Source organism: Malurus melanocephalus, unplaced genomic scaffold, assembly GCF_030028575.1.
Source record: "Malurus melanocephalus ecotype Western Australia unplaced genomic scaffold, MMel_1.1 scaffold_4, whole genome shotgun sequence".
Taxonomy (NCBI): Eukaryota; Metazoa; Chordata; class Aves; order Passeriformes; family Maluridae; genus Malurus; species Malurus melanocephalus.
Window position 1 is genome coordinate 4730926 of NW_026623236.1, and position 19327 is coordinate 4750252.

At 37.1% G+C, this 19327-nt stretch overlaps 1 protein-coding gene across 3 annotated transcripts in view; it reads right to left on the minus strand.

The window, feature by feature from the left end:
• Positions 1-17002, minus strand: part of PHIP (pleckstrin homology domain interacting protein) — a 96693-nt gene extending 79691 nt beyond the window's left edge. For 2 of the 3 annotated variants that reach the window (XM_057369342.1, XM_057369333.1), the window contains exons 1-5: positions 16857-17002; positions 16647-16745; positions 6181-6341; positions 903-1124; positions 254-354 (exon numbers count right to left, since the gene is read on the minus strand). In XM_057369342.1, the coding sequence (XP_057225325.1) occupies positions 254-354; positions 903-1124; positions 6181-6264 (407 nt within the window). In that variant the 5' untranslated portion in view covers positions 6265-6341; positions 16647-16745; positions 16857-17002. Of the gene's footprint in view, positions 1-253; positions 355-902; positions 1125-6180; positions 6342-16646; positions 16746-16856 lie in introns of those variants that run through there. The other variant, XM_057369325.1, reaches the window with a different exon arrangement.
• Between the last annotated feature and the right edge of the window lie 2325 nt (positions 17003-19327).

Here is a 19327-nt window from a genome sequence, read left to right on the forward strand (position 1 = left end):
TTAATAAAAAAAACCCAGCAGTAGACTGACTTATTTTCTAAATTAACAGATATACATTATCACTTCACAAAATATTGTATTATCAACTCCCTTTTTAAGAGATAAGCAAGCAAGAAATAGCTACATCAGAAATAGAGCATACCCAACCATCACATACTGGACTAGCCAATGACAAGTTTTGKTTTTTTCCATATTTTGTACATCATTCTTAATTAGATAAACAGAAATAGCAATAAATAAAAGAGTAACTAACTTTATTTTAAGGGTACCAGCATCCCACAGCCAAAAGCATATTGTTCCATCTGCTCCGGTTGAAGATAAGTATCTCTTTGAGCCACTGCATAGTGGAGAGAACTGGGAAAAAGGGAAGAAAAATAGAAAAGTTCTCCTGTTAACCTGTTCCAGATGTGCTAAGAAGCTCCACAAGTCATCTCACCAAAAAAAAAAGTAAAAAAACCCAACCATAATTAAGGGAAGGAGTTTAGAATGAACACCAAAATAACAAAATGCTGCTCAGTCACTCCGTCCAGAACAACCTTTCTGGGGTTTGCRAAAGTACTCTGGGTTGCCCACCACCCAAGTTACACAATAACATACAACTCTAAACAAAACCAACTAAAGTACTCCCAGTGACTGAAATTCTTGCTCAGTGCACCTGTGCTCAGAAGCACAGTCTGCAAAGGAATGGTACTTCAAAACAGAACTGCCCACGTGTCATGCAGTCTTTTTGAACAAAGATTATGTCTGGCATTCTTCAAGGGTCAGACCTTCTTACAATAAACATGTATTATTTCACAATGTATACCATGAAAATTCCCTCTCACTTCAGGGCTTAGTTGCTAGGCATGCATTTTTATTATACTGAACATTCTCATAATTCGTTTTTCAAAACAAAAACCTACCTGCAATGATGTTATAGATGCACTGTGGCCCTGCAGAACTGCTAAGGGTGCACAAGTTCGAAGGCACCAAACTCGGATCATTTTATCACAGCTTCCAGCAGCTATCATGGTGTTTTCGTAGTTTACTGCCATATCAGATATTTCAGCTGCATGGCCTCTCAGGGTAGCCAACAGCCTTCCATCATCAGTTGCCCATATTTTTACAAGGCAATCATCTGATCCCTAGAAGCAAGGCAGAAATAATTTCAACCATTGGCTGTTTTGATGTTAGAGTTAACACAATGAAGTGAAAAACAGAACTAGTGACATGAAGATACTCCCACCCACGCTTTTAACAGTTTTCCACACTACRTTCAAAACACAAGTTTACATTGATTTTCAACAGTATATATAAAGCATTTATAATACAGATGACAAATCCTACATCACATTGGTTTACACTTCAGTAAGACCCTTTTTCCAAGCTGAAGAAGCTGTTACAATACATTAAAATAAAAATTTACATTAAATGTGAAAGTGAACTACAAACTGGTACAGTCATTTCGTATTAACCCACTCATATTCCTTTATCTTCTTGGTTTCATTGGTTACCTAACTTACCACAAGTTAGGTAAAGAGCATGTATGAACAGCTGTTCCATTATTAAGTCAAACYACTATAAACCTGCTTCAATATTCACATCAACAAACACTGAAATGACCACTCTTTCTCAACAAACTTCAGAGGCTTCATCTACATACTCATACTTAACTCAAGTTTTGCTCGTCTTCCCACACGATTCTAACAGCTACTTGCCTGGATACAACAAATTCACAGTCCGAACAAAGATTCAGAACTCATTCCTTCGTTTTTCATTGTATTCCTGTGCCTTCCTGAAAGTCTGAGTATCCGCACCTCACCATGGCTCAACACCATGACATTTGAACTCTGCACACACACTGACAGACAAGGTTTACTGTAAACATTTAGTTCAATTACTTTGGCTCAGAAGCAATATAAAGTTGGGTTTCAACATCCACAACACTGATCTGATACTGGACACACACAGGTGTGTGTGTATGTCCGGTCGCAAGAAGTCATAGTGTGACAACATCCTTATAAAGTTTTACCATTTTTTCCAGTTCCATCTACTTACAGTGCCTCTGCACAAGTTTATCCAGCATTTACACTTTAAAGATAACAGAAAGCATAGCAATACTMTCATCTACCTTTTATAAAATAAGACAGGTCTCCTAGGCAACRGAAAGTAACAGAAGCTTGCTCATAACTTTATTTTTTGCCCTTTGGGTGAAAAGAGCAATGGTACAGCCTATAATATTTCTACCTATGCATAAAACTTCCATCTTGAGAATCTGTGGAACATATTTGCCTCATCTAGCTTGGTTGTAGACTGTCACAGTGCCAGACCAGGGAACGCAACCATAGTCTGAGTTACAGCAATGAGCAGACAATCACAGAATTACTGATGTGGGAAGATACTTTRATCTAGTCCAAACCCCCTGCTCAAGCAAGGCCAGCTARGACAGGATGGTGTATCCACCATTCACACTTTGTTCTGTGCATATACTGAAGGCACCCTCTTGTTCCAACACCCAGGTCCTTAAAGGCAGCATTAAAGAGTACTGCTCTCAGTACCAAATCTGTGGTACACCTCGAGTGACYGGCCTCCAGCTGGATCTTGTGCTGCTAATCACAATCCTTCAAACCTGAAAATGCCCTCAATTGCCAATCTCACAGCCCACACATCTAAACCATACATCATCAGTTTGTCAGTAAGGATGCTATAATTATCCGAAAGATAGTATCTGATATGTTGTGATTAATATATGAGACACTAGCATATGAATAAGCTTGGAAATACTTTTCAAAATGCAGACGCCACCAACAAATCCAAGAAGCCAARACAGAAGGGTATGTGTATAAACTGCAAATAATAGCCTCACTGCTCAAAAGGGAGACCTGAAAGTAGGAGGGGAGAATGGTCAACCCAAAGGTACCAAACACTATAAAAGATAGAGACTAGTCATAAAGATATAAAATAGTCAGCAAGGAAAAAAAAATTTAAAACAGTTGTGCAGTAATGCCACCTGGAGAATCCTCAGAGGTTTTTTTAGTAACAGCAAACCAAGGAAAGTTCATCAGCATAAAACAGGACTGCCCCCTGCCAGCTGACTATAGTGTCACTGTAGAGGCACATGTTGTACATCTCCATTACAGWGAAAAAATGACAATCAGCCAAGCTTCAACAATGAAAACTTTGGGGGGGGGACGAGAAAAAATTTAAGGTGCAACTGTAAATTCTGGAGCACCTTGGCAAGACATCAATATTAGAGCTCAAATAAATTAATGTGTTTCTATCTGGACTGAATGCGACAATTCCATAACTCTTACAATACTGTTGCAACWCTACTAGCAAAGGCATTGGCTTGCACCACAACTCAGGTTTCAAACGTTTTATCTACAATTGCTACAAAAGGCATCTGTCAAAAGTGAATCTTACAACAACTTTCGCATCGAGAGAGAATTGATGACTGCATTACCAACGTATGGAGAAATATTGGTTCATTTTCTTGCCATTACACACACTTGTGGGATGAAGTGYAACTGCCAAGCAACACACAAATTAATCTTGGGTTGGAAATCTTTACACAGACTATTACACAATGCTGTTATTATTCCCTAGAAAGAGTMATCTCAGCAGAAACAGGAAGATAAAGGTGGGGGAAAATGGAAATGGCCATATCTCTTTGCAATCAGAAAGTTAAGTAGTGCAGGAACTAAAGAAGACAGTGCTTGTTTCTGTTACCCTGTGTGAGTTCTGTAAGTCACACTTTTCAGCAGAACCAGAATAAAGTCTCTACCTCCAYAGGCTGCAGGAGAGCAACAGCCTTACCACAGTCTTCCCCACAGATTGCAGGAGAAACTCTGTTCCAGCACCTAAAACACCTCTTCCTTTTCCTTCTTCCCTCACGATATGGCCTGCAGGGCTGTTTCTCTCACGTATTTTCACTCTTCTCTCCCAACCACACTTGCCCTGAGACATTTCTCCCCTTTCTTGAATACCTTATSCCAGTGGCAGTACCACCATCTCTGATGGGCTGAGCTTTGGCCAGCAGCGCGTCTATCTTGGAGCCAGCTGGCATTGGCTCTGTAGGACATGGGGGAAGCTTCTGGAAGCTTCTCACAGAAGCTACCCCTATACCCTCCCCCCCAGTACCATAACCTTGCTACACGAACACAACACAGACCAACTAGGCTAGTAGGAAAAATGTATACTGTCTTGTTTTCACTATCTTTCGGCAAAAGAGAAGTAACGTCTTTCTAGCAAGGACAACATCTCCCAGATGAGCATGACTCAAATGTGCTGAGATCACTTTCTTCTCCTTTTAATTTGAAACAGAAAATGAACAAAGCTTGAATTTAGAAGCTTYCAATCCTTCAGATGTCAGGTGGAACGGGAAACAATTATGATGCATCTTCTAAAACCAATTATAAATCTATAACACCTTATCTAGCTAACATCACAGTGAAGGCTGCAGAGTAAAAMTGTAAGGGAAGAACAATTCCCCAATGATGCAGACAAATTTACATGCCACACTAGAGATTTTAGAAGTTGTAATAGTCTAGACTGAAAAAAGTTGGCACCATTTCAATATACAGACAATTGAACACAATTACAACACAACAGTTCATGTCTGTTTATCTACTGACTATATCAGGCCAGCTACAGCAACTTGGATTTTACTGAAATGTGGAATACAACCATTTGCCAGCAACCACATAAATATCTGCACGAGAAACACTGGATTTACCYAAAAGTGCAGAGATAAGAAATTCAGTCCCAGGCCATCCAAAATGAAAATTCAACAACCACAATTAATATCTACAGCCACTATATTTAGCACCAGACTGAAGCCATCATAATCTAAACTGGGAACTTTTTTCAAGCAATCAGACCAGGACACCAGCCAGCAAAGGAATGCCAGCAAAGCTCTGGGGTTGCRGAAGCATACTGCCCCTCTCCACCCCCAGTGCTATTTCAGGTTGTTCTACTTCTTTCTTGGAAAAAAAATTGCTTTTATAGTCAAGAGAATTCTCTCATAAAATCTCTAATGCATTCTGCCATGCCACATACAAAATAACCCCACAACAGAGAGCCCATTTCCTGAGAAGTTAATCACATATAAACCACAGGACCYAAGATTTTAATGCCTGTGATTTAGCTTGCTCATGAAAACAAAAGAAATATGAAAATGAAAACAACAGAAATATGAAAATGAGTCTCTTCTATGCCCGAAGCAACAAGTGAACAAATAAACAGGCTTGTTCAAAACACTGCAAGGTGTCCCATCCCTTCAACTACACGTCCTCACGCAACAAAGGAAGATGAATGTGGGCAAAAGGTGATTTATGTTTTACAACTGCCTTGAAAGCATTTTAGAAGTTAGAACTGCAAGGCAAAATAGGAAACCTGAACTGTACTTCTATCTGCATTGCTCAAGCTATCTGCCATGAGTTTAAAAGAACATAATCAAGCTCCTGAATCCACACAGGTATCAATTACATCCAGTGTTTGTAGGAAGGCAATAAATGCAGTCAAAGCATCCTGGACTGGCATGAAGTGTGTTTATGAAACCTTTGTCTCTACTGAAATTGACTACTTACCAAGAAATCCAAATATTACACTGACACCTATCTGATTTTATAAATCCCATTCCTCGGGAAACCAGCAGTTTCAGTACTGATTTCAGATATCTGTCTAGTATTTATGTCTWAACAGCAACAACAACAAAAACCAAGTAGTTAAAAATTCTAAACATACTGGTATTTAAAAAAGTTCCTAGGATCTCATAAAGACAATTTGTTGTGAACCAGCATTTGTTACAATACACCAGAGACTGTTCTCGCCAACCTCCTAATCAAATTCCATTATGGCGGTTCCTTCTTTTGTTTATGTTTTTACTAGACAAAACAAGCCCAGGAGAAAGAACCTACATATGGTAAATCCTTTCCACTGAAAATGAACAGTTTTCTCAATGAACTATACAGACCAGCAATCACCATCACATCTAGCATTCAGACACATATGCCAGAACTATTTTAACATGCAAACCATGATAGCTATTTWAAAAGGAAATATGAGAGGAACAGTAGTAAAGGACTTACCTGCTTTTCATTCAAAATTAATCTACCCTATACTCAGGTTTTGGAAACAATTAGGTGACACATTACATGTCCTTAAAAAAAAAATCTACAAAAATAAAGATTTTGTACTCACAGTAAATATTCGCCTGCCAGTCCGATCAAAAGTTACACAGTATACAGAAGATAAGTGTCCTAAAATTCGTTTGTGCATCTTCATGTGTTGATAGACTGCAGTTGGAACAAGGCGTTCAAGTTTGTATTTTCCATTTAGTTTTCTTGAAAACAGGGTATCCACTACCAAACAGGTAAAGAAAAAAAGAGASAGCATTTATATTGCATTCATAAACTAAAATGTTTGACAAGGATGGAAAATTCATTTTAACAGTGAATCACCCATGCATACAAACGGCTTACCATAGTAATTATCACATTTTGCCCTAGTTAGAAAAAAATACAAACCAAAGTAACCTATGATACAGACACMGAAAAAGTACTGAGCTTCAAGGCATAGTACAAAAATGCAATAACACTTTCAACTTTAAGTGCCCAAATTCAGGAGTACTGAGGTAGCTTCCATGAAGGATTAACATACCTCAAATATAAGAAGCGCAAAAGCTTCTGCATTTCTATTAACTGAAGGTCAGCAAACATTCAAATCTTCTCCAAGGTAACTGACTTCTTGAGTCTACTCAATCAAACATTTATCCACCACTCATGAGACAGTTTATTTTTTAAAAATCCCRCTAATCCACCACAGCTAAACACACAGACACACAAAAACACCGAACAAAAATTTACATATAAATTTACCAAAACTTACAGAAATTTCTGATTTTGACTAACAAAATTTTATTTCAGAGTTTTCAGGGTTTTTTTTTTTAAGTTTAAAAGCTAACAAGCTCCAGGAGCAAGAATTCATTTTAACAAAATGGAAATCTTCTACCAAGAATGTCAGTGAAGAAAATAAAGCTCACTGCAATCAATTTTAAACTGCTACTCATGCAATAATAAAGTAATAAAGTATAATACTTCTCTGCATGGATACATAGTCACACTCCATTTCCTCATTACTCTGAAGAATAGTAATGGTGATACATTTTACMATCTACAGAACTGTGACAAGGCAAGTAATGTAACATTCACACACAGAATGGYGTTGGAAGAAAATTTGGAAGGGACCAAGTCAGTCATCCAGTCCAACCTCCCTGCTAAAGCAGTGTCATCCTGGAGCACATGGAACAGGATTGCATCCAGACAGCTCTTGAATGTCTCCAGTGAGGGAGACTCCACARCCTCTCCTGACAATCTGTTCCAGTGCACAGTCACCCATACAGGGCAGAAGTTCATATTTAAATGGAACTTTCCGTGCATCAGTTTCTGCCCGTTGCCTCTTGGCCTATTTCTTGGCACCTCCAAGAAAAGCCTGGCTCCTACCTCTTGGCACCCTTTCTTCTGATTCCAATAGACACTTCTCAAGGATGATCAGGCCAAATTCCTTCAGCCTCTCCTATTTATTTCAGAGAGATATGCTTCAGTCCCTTAATCATGCTCATAACACTCCACTGGACCCATTCCAAGAGCTCCATGTCTCTCTTGTGCTGAGGAGCCCAGAACCAGACACAGCACTCCAGACTAACCTCAGGGTTGAGTAGAGGTATAGGATCCCTTCCCCTGACCTGCGGGAAACAGTCTTCCTAATGCATCCCTAGATACCATTGGCATTCTTGGCCACAAGGGCMCTGCTGGCTCATGGACAACTTGCTCCCTAGAATCAACTGCAAAACAGCTACAAACCCCTCGCACCGCTTGGGTTTGGCCCAGACCAACATAACAATGGTTCACGAGCCAGCACAGGTCAAACTACATTAAATCTGCCAATTTGCATAGTGGGATTGTAGCTACTCTGTAAGAACCACAAGCTTCTTGTGTCATAGCCAAGTGCCAAGTACATTAGCCTCAGGCCTTAATTCAAGGAAGTTTTCCTAGTTCAAGAACCTTTGTGAAGGAGTGGAATTATTAGCTGTAGAGCAAAGCATTTTTACAGCACTTTTATTTGTGGAGTAACTGCTGTTTTAAGGCTCTACTATAACTTCACCCTTCCCTCATAGTAGAAAAAGACATGGTTGTATTTGCCTTATGACAGTTTTTCCTTGCCAGCAGTCAGAACAGCAGGAAACCAAGATAAGTTCAGGCACAAGAAAAATCTGGTTTTGGTATCTGACAGATCACCCTAATTTAAATAAAAAACCTCAACAAACAAAACACACACACACACTCCTAAAAAAAAAGAAACCAGATAAGTACACACAAATAAACAGAATAAAGGTTTTTGTCCCAGCTAAGTGAGTTTACACAATAATCTTAACCTACACAGAAATTACCTTTTGTCTGCTTTTAATGTAAGATGGACATGGTTGAGAGACATCTCAATGCCTTCAAATTAAACAACAGCCCACAAAAAGAAAAAAAAGTTTAAATAAAAGTTTAATTTGTAGAGATGTGTTAATGAAACAACACTACACACAGACTCTTTAGGATGAAACAACCAAAGACTTCACATAAACATGTGAGTTTTAATATACACACAAATTCATAAAAACCTTCTGAAGTACTTGAGATCAACTTCAAGTATAGGGGCTTTGTGGACGTGGGTTGTTTGATTTTTGGYGTTTTTTTGTAAAACTGGAGAGGCTTAGTTTAGCAGAAGCCAAGCCAGTATTTCTACTGACATCTTGCTGATGTCAATCACCAATGGACAACTTACTASTAATTCATATATTCCTGGGAAACTCAACAGGTGAAACACCCCTTTCAACCTATCAGAGCAWATGAAAGGTAATACTGGTTGATAAATACCAATAAATAAATAATTCTTAAGACTTCTCAAACTGGGGGTAATCTTTTGGTTATTTAAAACTGAATTCTCACATCCACATCCATATTCTTCAACATCCCTTCCATTTAACTACCTTTATATTTACTCTCATCGACTTTGCCAAGTGATTAATCCCGATTTCTCTAACTGACCAATTCCCACTATTTATTCCAAACACTGACAACTCCAATGTGCCACCTGCAGACTTTGCTAGCACAATAGCATTTATGTTTACCTCCAGAATACAGCAAAAATCCAAAAATATCTATGTCAAAAATTCCTGCAAACAACAAAATTGATTTTTCTTGTCCAAGCCAAGATGAGAAAGGTTACCAACCATTAATAATAATAACGCCTTGGTACAAATTATAGGCCCTTGGTTTTATAACAATTGTTGTGTCAATGCTTGTCAGGTCTCTTACCTATTTAGTTTGATTTTAACTGCATTTGGAAAAAATAAAATTAGAACCCTCTGTGACAGCAAGTCTAATCTCTCTCATTTTAGCCGTATTAGTACTTTTCTGTCTTTGCTTGGCCTCACATAAATGAGTGAGTATGAACAAAGCTGTTATTCAGTGGAAGAGTGACAAGGTATAAGCAACTAACCAGTTACAGTGGGAACCACAAATTACATAAGGGAATGAAGGAAGATGATACTTTATCCCAGGAAGGTTTGGAGAATGCTGGTTGGGCATTACAGTGAGTCAACCAGCACAAAGGGAAGGGTTGGAAAGAAGAAAACAACATAACAGAGATGGCATACTCCTTGCTGGAAGGACACTGTGAAATGGACAATGCATTGCAAAAAACTATCCAATGCCTGGCTGACCAAGAAAATTAATATAAACTTAGTTTTACATGTCCATCTGCTACTTACACATAAGGTCCTGTTTTAAAAATAAATAAATAAAATTGAAAACAAATAAAAAACACAGATGTTACTAAGTGGTTGTTTCACAACACTGTATTATTAACCACCACTTACTCCCAAATGATGTTTTGGTTTCAAAATCAGGATTCTTCATATTTAATTATCAGTAAAAGCCAATGTCTGAGAAAGCTGAGAATCTGTGACATTTTGAAACTTTTCCACAAATTTTATCATTTTAAGTGGCTAACAATTGTTTACTAACTGGTTCCAAACAAAATGAAGTGGCTTCTAGTTTTTAGTAACTGGATTCATGTTCTTACAATATGACCAGCCTCCCAGAATGAAATGGTCCACCACCACCCAAGCACTGAATGGCTGAGGTGGGATGGAACCTCTAAAGAACTCCTCTATTCCAAGGCCCCTGCTCAAGCAGAGTCAGCTAGAGCAGGCTGCTCAGTGCTGCGTCCAGTCCAGTTTGGAATGTCTCCAAGGATGAAGACTTCACAATCTCTCTAGGCAACCTGTGCCAGAGCTCTTATCGACCCTCAAACCTGTTTTCTTATGTTTAAAATGAAATTCCTCTATTTGCATTTTGGTTCTTGAACTCTGGCATGTCAGGACGCACCAATGAGAAGAGTCTGGCTCCATCACATGCTCCAATTCAAGTATTTATCACCATTGATACTACCACCACCACCCTACCACTCCTGCCACACTKTCTCTTCGCAAGGCCAAACAATTCCAGATCTCTTGACTTCTCCTTGCACGACATGCCTCAATCCATTCATCACCTTCCTGGTCCTTTGATAGACCAGCTAACAGCTATAGACTGTCCATGTATGTATTTTCTTGAGGAGCTGGATCCAGCACTCCAGGGGTAATCTTATTTACACTGCGAGGAGGGGAAGGAACACCCTCGACCTAACAGYAATGCAATGCCTCCAGCAATCCAGGATGCTGCTTGAGTTTTGTGTGCAAGAACACCTTGTTTCTGACAGATTCAGCATCAGGACAGCCAGGTAGTTTTCTCCAAAGCTGCATTCCAGCTGGTCAACCCCCAATATCCACTGTTGCGTGAGGTTATTCCTCCCCAGGGGCAGGACCTTCACTCTTCTCTTTGTGAAACTTCATTTGATTCCTGTTGACCCATTTATCCACCCTGTCAAGGTTCTCCTCAATCATCCACTCCTAGTTTTCCATTGCTAGCAAAACTTTTTGTTTCATTATTGATGTTATCAATGAAGATGTTGAACAATAYTGGCTCTTGCACCAACTTCTGGAGTATACCGTTAGTGACGGTCTCTTGTGCCAGTCACTGGAATTCACTCTGCTGATCACAGCCCTTCAATCCCAGCAGTTCTGCCATTTATTTTCATTTTGTCATTGAGAATGTTATAAGTCAGTTCAGAGAGCCTTGCTGAAGTCAGGATAAATAACATGCACTATTGTTCCCTCATCTCCAAGCCACTCATCTCCTTTAAAAGGCGATTAGGCTAGTCAGGCATGGTTTCTCCTTCACAGATCAATATCAACAACTCTTAACCATGTACTTGTCTTTTCTTACATTGACCTCCAGAAATATTGCTTCACTGCTTGCCCAGGGACTGAGATGAGGAGGACCCATCTTTAGTTCCACAAAGTCTCCTTCTCATGCTACTTCAGGTCCCCTGCCCCATTCAGCAGCAGGACTTACTGTTCTTCCTACTGTTGATAGACCTGTAAAAACTCTTAATGTGTTTCCTCATCTCCATCACCAGATTTTATGCCAGAAGAACTTCTGTTACCTCAGAACCACAGAACCAACTTCAATCTCTAGAGTAGAGTTAAGAAAAAAGCAAGTGGGGTAGAGTAAAAACCATGGGATTTTTGACCCAAAGGTTTTAACCTTAAGCTCTAAATTCCGTTTTTTTTATAAGGGCCACTCAGGAACCTAAAATGAAAATTCATTTTATAAAATCTAGCTTCGGTCACACTTCACTGCTGCCAACAAACTTAATCTCAAAACCACACATCACAAAGAGTCAAAAACTCCTTATTTGTTTGGTTTCCCTTGGAACAATGTCAAAATCAAACAAAGTCGTTGGAAGTGAAGTGGTGGGAGTTTCCACTGGAACAAACAAAAGAGTATAGATTTTCTCCCACTCAAAAGGCATACAATGGGCACCAAATGAAGGCGTTCAAAGTTTCAGAATTTGTCTAACTCAATCCCCACCCAAAATAGAACAAGCAGCTCAAAGAAAAGCAGCAATCTGTTAAAAGGAAGATAAATTTGGAGATCTGAAAGATATGGCAGCATTAGCCCTTCTTGTTTTTTTTAYTTGGTTTTCTTTCCACTTTCTAATTTTAACAAAGTAATCAATTCTATCCTTTTATCTACATGGTCTTATCCTTGAATATGGAGTATGCCTTACAGATAGGGGATAGTAATCTGCCTTATCCAGCAATCAGTGATAAATCARATTTCATTTTGTACCAAGTATAAGTTACATTTTTAAAATGCATACACAACCTTTCTTTTTCTTCCTTTCTGGAGTACTATTTAGCTAATGGAAGTTCTATTCTGAAGACCAGAATCCAATTCCATTCCCCTTCCATTCACACAAAAATAGAACCAGATTCAGAAGAATCCTGGAAGGATACCCAAAGGATATAATTCACTTAGAACTCTTACCCTTATTGAATCAAGTTTCATTAACTTAAGAGGCTAGACAGGCCTCTAATGAATATCATGGGATTCAGAGCTGTTAAAAATAATAGTAGAGACTGCTAGGCAACTCTTTTCATTCTCCAAGCTAGTAAGACTGAATATATTGAGCATTCAGTTTGGGACTGTTGAAGGCTTTCTTTCCCCCCCAAGCTTCTTCAAAGATGTCCAAGACCAAAAAACAAAACAAAACAAAGAAAAAAAAAAAAAAGAGCTTGAATTGATTTCCAAGTTCCTACCATTTCTCTGTTCAGCTTTTGAACTCTATACAGTATTTCAAGTCTCTTGACTTAGAAATGACTGCCAACAAAGTAAAATTATTAAGCTCGCTATATTATCAAGCCAGAACTTGTCTCTGAGCATATCATGAAGGTAAAAGTATATCAACTCCTAACTGGAGTATTTCTGAAAACACAAGCAATCTACATACTTCATACATCTCAAACTTCATAYATAATATTCATTTGCTTGATGAAAGCAACTGCCAACTCTTCCTAATTCAAAGTGGTAAGAGGTGAGATATTTCAAGAGGTAGAAGGCAAAAACAAATGAAAGCTATACAATCTCAAACATTTACAGACTTCCCTGACTTCAGTGACACCCCACTTATTTTCAGTATATAGTTATTCCATTGGTATTTTACTCAGAATTCCATAAGATTTTATTAGCTCATTTATTCTTGCATACTAATAAATCATTTACTTTAGTATAATTMACTCTTGACTTGAATAAACCTATATAACAAGATGTAGACCTAGATCTTTTAAAATAAAGGTAGTCTTTTCCTTTCTTTTTTTCACTATAGTAAACAGAACAATAGAGTCRTGCAAAGTACTCTTAAGCTAGCTTTTAGGCCTGAAATATTAACTGTATTTCCAAAAAAAGACATTTACACTGCTTTCAAAACTCATCATTCTCTTTACAGCCAAAACACCAGCATCACTTAATAACAAACTTTTAAAAAGTGTAAAATGCCTCAGAACTTGAGGTTGATTACTCTGCAAAACCATCAAATACTGCTTTTGAAAGGCAGACATTTTCGCTGATCAGGAAAAAAAAATACTTCATTGTCTGAGGCAGCCAGCCAGTATCATTCAGGTCCTCACAGCTGAGTGGTCAGCCTTCCCAAGAGTTCTGAGCTCAAAGCTCTCAAAGTTTTATGCTTAGGTTCTTTCCTTTTTCAGCAGGTCCCAAAAATTACTGAAAAGGAGATCTTTTTCTTTTCTTTTCATTTTTCCAAGAAAATGAAACCTTTAACAAAACAAATTAGCATATGACTTAGATGCTTTTGTTCTTAATTAAGCACTTCAGCAATTTTTTRTAAGATATTTTGCACAAGTGAGAGCAACTGGACAAAGACTACTCCATATTCAAATTTTACCTCTCTTAATCATGTTCTACAGATATTCTGTAGTTTTCAGGGGAAAYATGTATTTATACAGATCTATTTTAATTGCACACAAATCAGCTACCTACAAGGCAGACACTACATACACAAAAATAGCCCATCAGCATCCTATATGGATTGATTCATCAGGCTAGGAAATAAGTTAATAACTTTGTACATTCACTGAAATGTAAGTTAAGTTTTCCAGCACAACACAAAAGAATGTCATGGTCTTTGTTTCTGTTCCTCAAACATTATATTTCCACCTGAAATATRTACAGCCTGAAGAATAATAGGTTCTAATTGATTTTTTTCTGTTAGGCAAATACTTAAATGCAGTCTTCCCAGGGGAAAACTGGAAGTCATTTAAGGAAACAGAAAAAAACCCCTCCAATTTATAAAAGAAGTGTCATTTCAGTTTGTTATTTTGTTGAGAAATCAGAGTAGATAGAATAAGATAAATCAAACACAAATGCTTTAAAATATACAGCTATGAACCAAATATCCCAGAAATCCAAATACACTTCACAGTTGAAAACATTCAGTTACCAGCACTTATATGAATGTTTGGAAAAGGAAATTACTGGTCATGAAAAAAGTGGTATTTGAAATAACTGTAATTTTGCAAACATTCAGTGCTCTGCAAAAGATTCAATAAAAATAACATTTATTTAGAAAGCCTGACTTGTTCTTCCCTAAAAAGAGTCTGAAAGTTATTTTTCTTAACATTTCATTTCATTACCRCAGCAGTTCTACAGCTTTCTTTGAATTCCAGCTACCACAGATCTCATACACTGATCTTTTTTCCCTTTTAAGACTATACACCACCTACTGTACATTGTAAACTACAGTAGAACATAAATCATAAAACAATCCTTAATCATTCTGATTTCTCCAACATGTTTCAAAATTTATTCACAGGTAAAAGAAAAGCTAAGCAATCACTAAAGAAATCTTAGCTATTAAAAAGCTCAGTCCTGCAGTCACCTTGCAAAAAGAGCCCGAGATTTTCCACATTCGCAATCATCAAGCTATTGCACAACCACACGTGTAGGACATTTTCTAACCAACAACAAGCATTTTCTCCCACATGCCTAGAGCACAACACAGAAAAAGCTCTCTATGTGAATACCAAACTAGTGACTTGAAACAAAACCACATTGGATGGATGCAGTGCTACATTAGGGTTCAAGTGATCCACTTTGGACCAATACACATACCAGCTGAAAAGGTTCTGCAAACTCAGCTCTAAACAGCAAGCAAAACCATGTTCTCATCCCACAGTCCAAGCATCTACAGAAACATMATGGAAAGCATGTATCTTGTGCTTTAAAATGGAAATGCTACTAGGACACTAAATATTTTGCCATCTACCAAGTSAAAATTGGCTGTGCTCTACCTAAGAGCTTAGCTGTTAGCATGGTTCTGCTTCAGCTGTTGGGAGAGAATGATAATTCTCTGGATAAAGTATATTGGTGTGTATTTTGAGATTTGATATTGAGTTCCTGCAACATAAGAAAAAATCTAAATAGCTTAAATTAATCTGTCTCAATTTTATATTTTATATATGTTATGTGCATCTATCTAACTCATTAAAAACTTAGAGGCTACCAAAAGCCTCCAAAAGGAGTTTAGAGATTCAAAAATTCCCATGACAAGTTACCATATTAAAAAAGTCTCTGTTCCTACTAYCACCTGGCTATATATTTATACCATGAGATTACATATAGTGTATTATATATGTTTTTTTCATATACATTGTGACACATTAGTTTGCCAATGTATTTGCAGTTCTCTCTTTTTTTTGCAAAGACAGAAACCTTTGTCTTTGCAGCAGCAGCAGCTGCACCTGATCCAGAGCCAATCCATTGGATACTCTCTGCCCACTCTCATCCAACACTGCACATCTATCTGAAACTACCATTTTGATTAAAAAAAAAAAAAAACCAAAAAAAAAACCACCACTCTTTTAGTGGTATAATCCACACAGACAATTTGGTTTTAATCATTCGCCCTTCACTGGACATCAATCGAGAAAGGCGAAAAGATGCAAGTGATTCTGTTAATTTTTCTATACATGAAAAAAAAGAAAAAGGGTGCTCCTTAAAGAATCTTCTAAAAATATCACACGTCTTGATCCTTTAGCAACTAAACAACCATGTATATTTGTTTTTAAAATGTGAAAGCTAACAAACATTTCAGTGACCATGTGTGAACTTAAAAATAAAAACTGAATACCTCTGACCTCCAACTTTCAGTTTTTTAACCATACAGACAGCACACGCATGCTTCACCGTACAGCACAGTAGAGCAAGCTAAAGGACAGCTACAAAATTAGTGAATAATACCATAGAGCAAAAAGAATAACCTCTACAAGACTCAAATTTTTCCAAAGGAAACCRTTACCAGTATACATGACTCACCCTCCCTAACAATGCGTATAAACTTCGCTGTCCTATAATACTCATTATTTATCTACTGGCAGCCTTAATACACCTTTAAGAAAGATAATTTAGTTTGTATGTATCCATTGTTTAAAAACATTTTATTCAATTTATACTGCAAAAACAAAATTAGCTTCAGAGAAAATTTTACAATAAACATGGCAACATTGCATCTTAATAAAAACACTAAAGGTAAGGTATGGGACACTAACAAGGATAAATATAAACAGAACTACTACCTAGCTCTCAACATCACAAAAATCAATCACCCTGAGAGTTAGGTATTACAATGGTAGTGCCAGAATAAAATTGACTTACCTATACTAGGTGGACTGCCATAATTTACAGGGGACTCTGGAGGCCTTCCACAATGTAGTGCAGCAAGAGCAGATCCCTTCCATACAACGTGTTTGCAACCTGTTTGTTGAAAATCACACCAAAATTGTAGGCAAATGTTTTTTTGTTTTTTTTAATGCAAAACCTCAGGAAATATCAGAAACTCTTAAAATTCTCATGAAATTTTCATACTTTTGTTTGTACGAAGCAAAGACTGTCTGCCAGCCCCTAATAACGTCTGCACTCCAGGGACACTTTGTGGAATTTCTTGCTCTAGGAGCGGTCCAAGTCGATGGCATATTTGAAGCAAGTGATCAGGTGCCAAGTGTCTGTAGTATTTCACCTATTATACCAAAGAGCAAACAAAACATTTGAGACAGAACACAATATTTTTGATGCATTACAGGTTTAATCTTTTTTCCCCCAGACTGTTACACAAATTCATAAGAAAATTATAGGATATTAAAGGATAAAAACAAACAATGACCTTTAACTACAATAATTCATTCCACCTGGTTCTAATTAATTCTTCTATTCAGCACATGCCACTTTATACAGAGAAYTGTTGGTATTTACTGCTTTCTGACTTTAAGGCACAGTTGGACATACACTACTTAGCTCCCTTATAATCACAGTAAAAAAATGTAAAGTATATATTCAATACTACATTTAAGTAGTAGTCTGGTCAATTTAAATTGCCATAAGATAAAGACAAGACAAAGACTGTAAGGTCAGCMACATTTACTTCTTGCAAGAATTAAAAATACCAAATAAATAACATAGCTTTATAAAAGAAAATGCAAAAACATTCTGCCTCGACTCACCTAAGTTAAAACACCTTGAAACTTCACAACTGGCTGTATTTATTTTACATCTAAAGCTTTTAAAAAATATGTTGGCTTAAGTAATTCCACTTTAAAATTGGTATGTGCGGTYCCTATTCCATTCATAAACATGATGAGTTCTTGTAACAGATCATAATTTTAAACTGCACAGTAGCAAAACAAGCTCCTATTATCAGCACCCTATGTTCTCATCACTTGATTATAAGCAGTTCAACCAGCTTTAATGACTGTCAGACAAAAACAGTTTATTCTTTTGAACTACTATAATTCTAAATTAGAAAACAGTCTTGAATAACAAGGGGGAAAAATGTCTTCAAATGTATGTGACAACAGTAAAAATCCTACCAACATAAGGCTTTTGGTTAAGAAATAGAATTTTTAAAATGCATAAACTACTGTCAACTCCGACTATAACAAAAAAAATTAAAATAATAAATTAAGAGGGAGAATAGATTCAGTTTTCTTCAATTCTTATATAGAATTTGGCACGTAGCTGTTCTGTCCTTCACACAGACTGAAATAAATCTTCACAGTTTTACTTCACAGAAGAGGAAAAAACCAGCAAAATACTGAAGAGAAAAAGCTCGTGATGCTTTGTTATTTTGTAACTAGAGGAGGCCTTGACTGACATTTAGGCAGAATGCTTCTGTATTACACTCAATGAAGAGGATATATCTTACTCTTCATCAAATGTGCTCCTATTTTAGCAGCCCTAATCGTCTAGTACTGCTTCCTACTCCAGCAGTTCGTTAACATAAAGAGTGCTAATGTCTGAAATTGAGGTTCTGGAAAAGCCTTGCTTACASCAGTAATTACCACCACCACCACAATCTTCTAGTCAAGGAGGGAAAGTTGTCTCTCCTGTCTTGGTCTAACCCTGGCCAGCAGCTCAGCCTTATGCAGCCACTTGCTCATTCCCACTACAGTGGAATGGGGGAAAAAATCAAGAGAAAAAACTTGTGGGTTGAGATAAGAACAGTTTAATAAGTAAAAAAAAGCAGCACAGAAAGACAAGCCAAAATAAGAACTCATTTACTATTTCCCATCAAATGTTACAGTGCCTCCTAAAAACCAGGGTTTTCCTTCTGTGGATTATATTACAATTGTAGAAATTCTTGCAAGTCTGAATTTGACTGGCTAAAAGTTAAATGACTTGCAAATTCACACAAGTTTAAAAACAAAAGGTTCTTTAAAAATATTTGAAATTTTATTTTTCTTAAAGAAAATTGGAGCTCATCATAAAGATCAATTAATTTAAAATTGCTAAATTCAATSTCATCAAACAGGCACACTGTTAGAAGAGTGGCAAAAAATAATTCAGAATTCACCATTATTATGATAAGAAAAATTAATAAGAATAGCAAATCAACATGTTTTTTTCTGCCTAAAGGAGGAAACACARTCAAAATGCATGCATGAGAGCTCTAAAATATCCAATAGCCATAAGAAGTGATGTAGCTGTATATACCTATAGATTTTGCCATCAATAGCTCTGATCCATTTCCTTAGCTTTTGTTCTTCTCCTATCAAAAGGAGCACAAAAAGCTTAACATGCAYTGCTCTTTGCTAAATTCCATCTAAAACCAGAATTTATGTCTGCAGAATCTGGACTCATTTCTCAAAGATTAATAAGTACTGGGTTTTTTGGTTTAACCATGAATAACACAACTAAATACACAAGACAGTTGTCATTTCATCCTGCTCAAGACCCTACAGTTTTACACATCCTAAGAAATGCACAAAATCTAAAGTAAATTAAGYAAATCATCTTTGACACATTCCAAAACTACAGCAAGCTGACAWCTTGAGTCATATTTC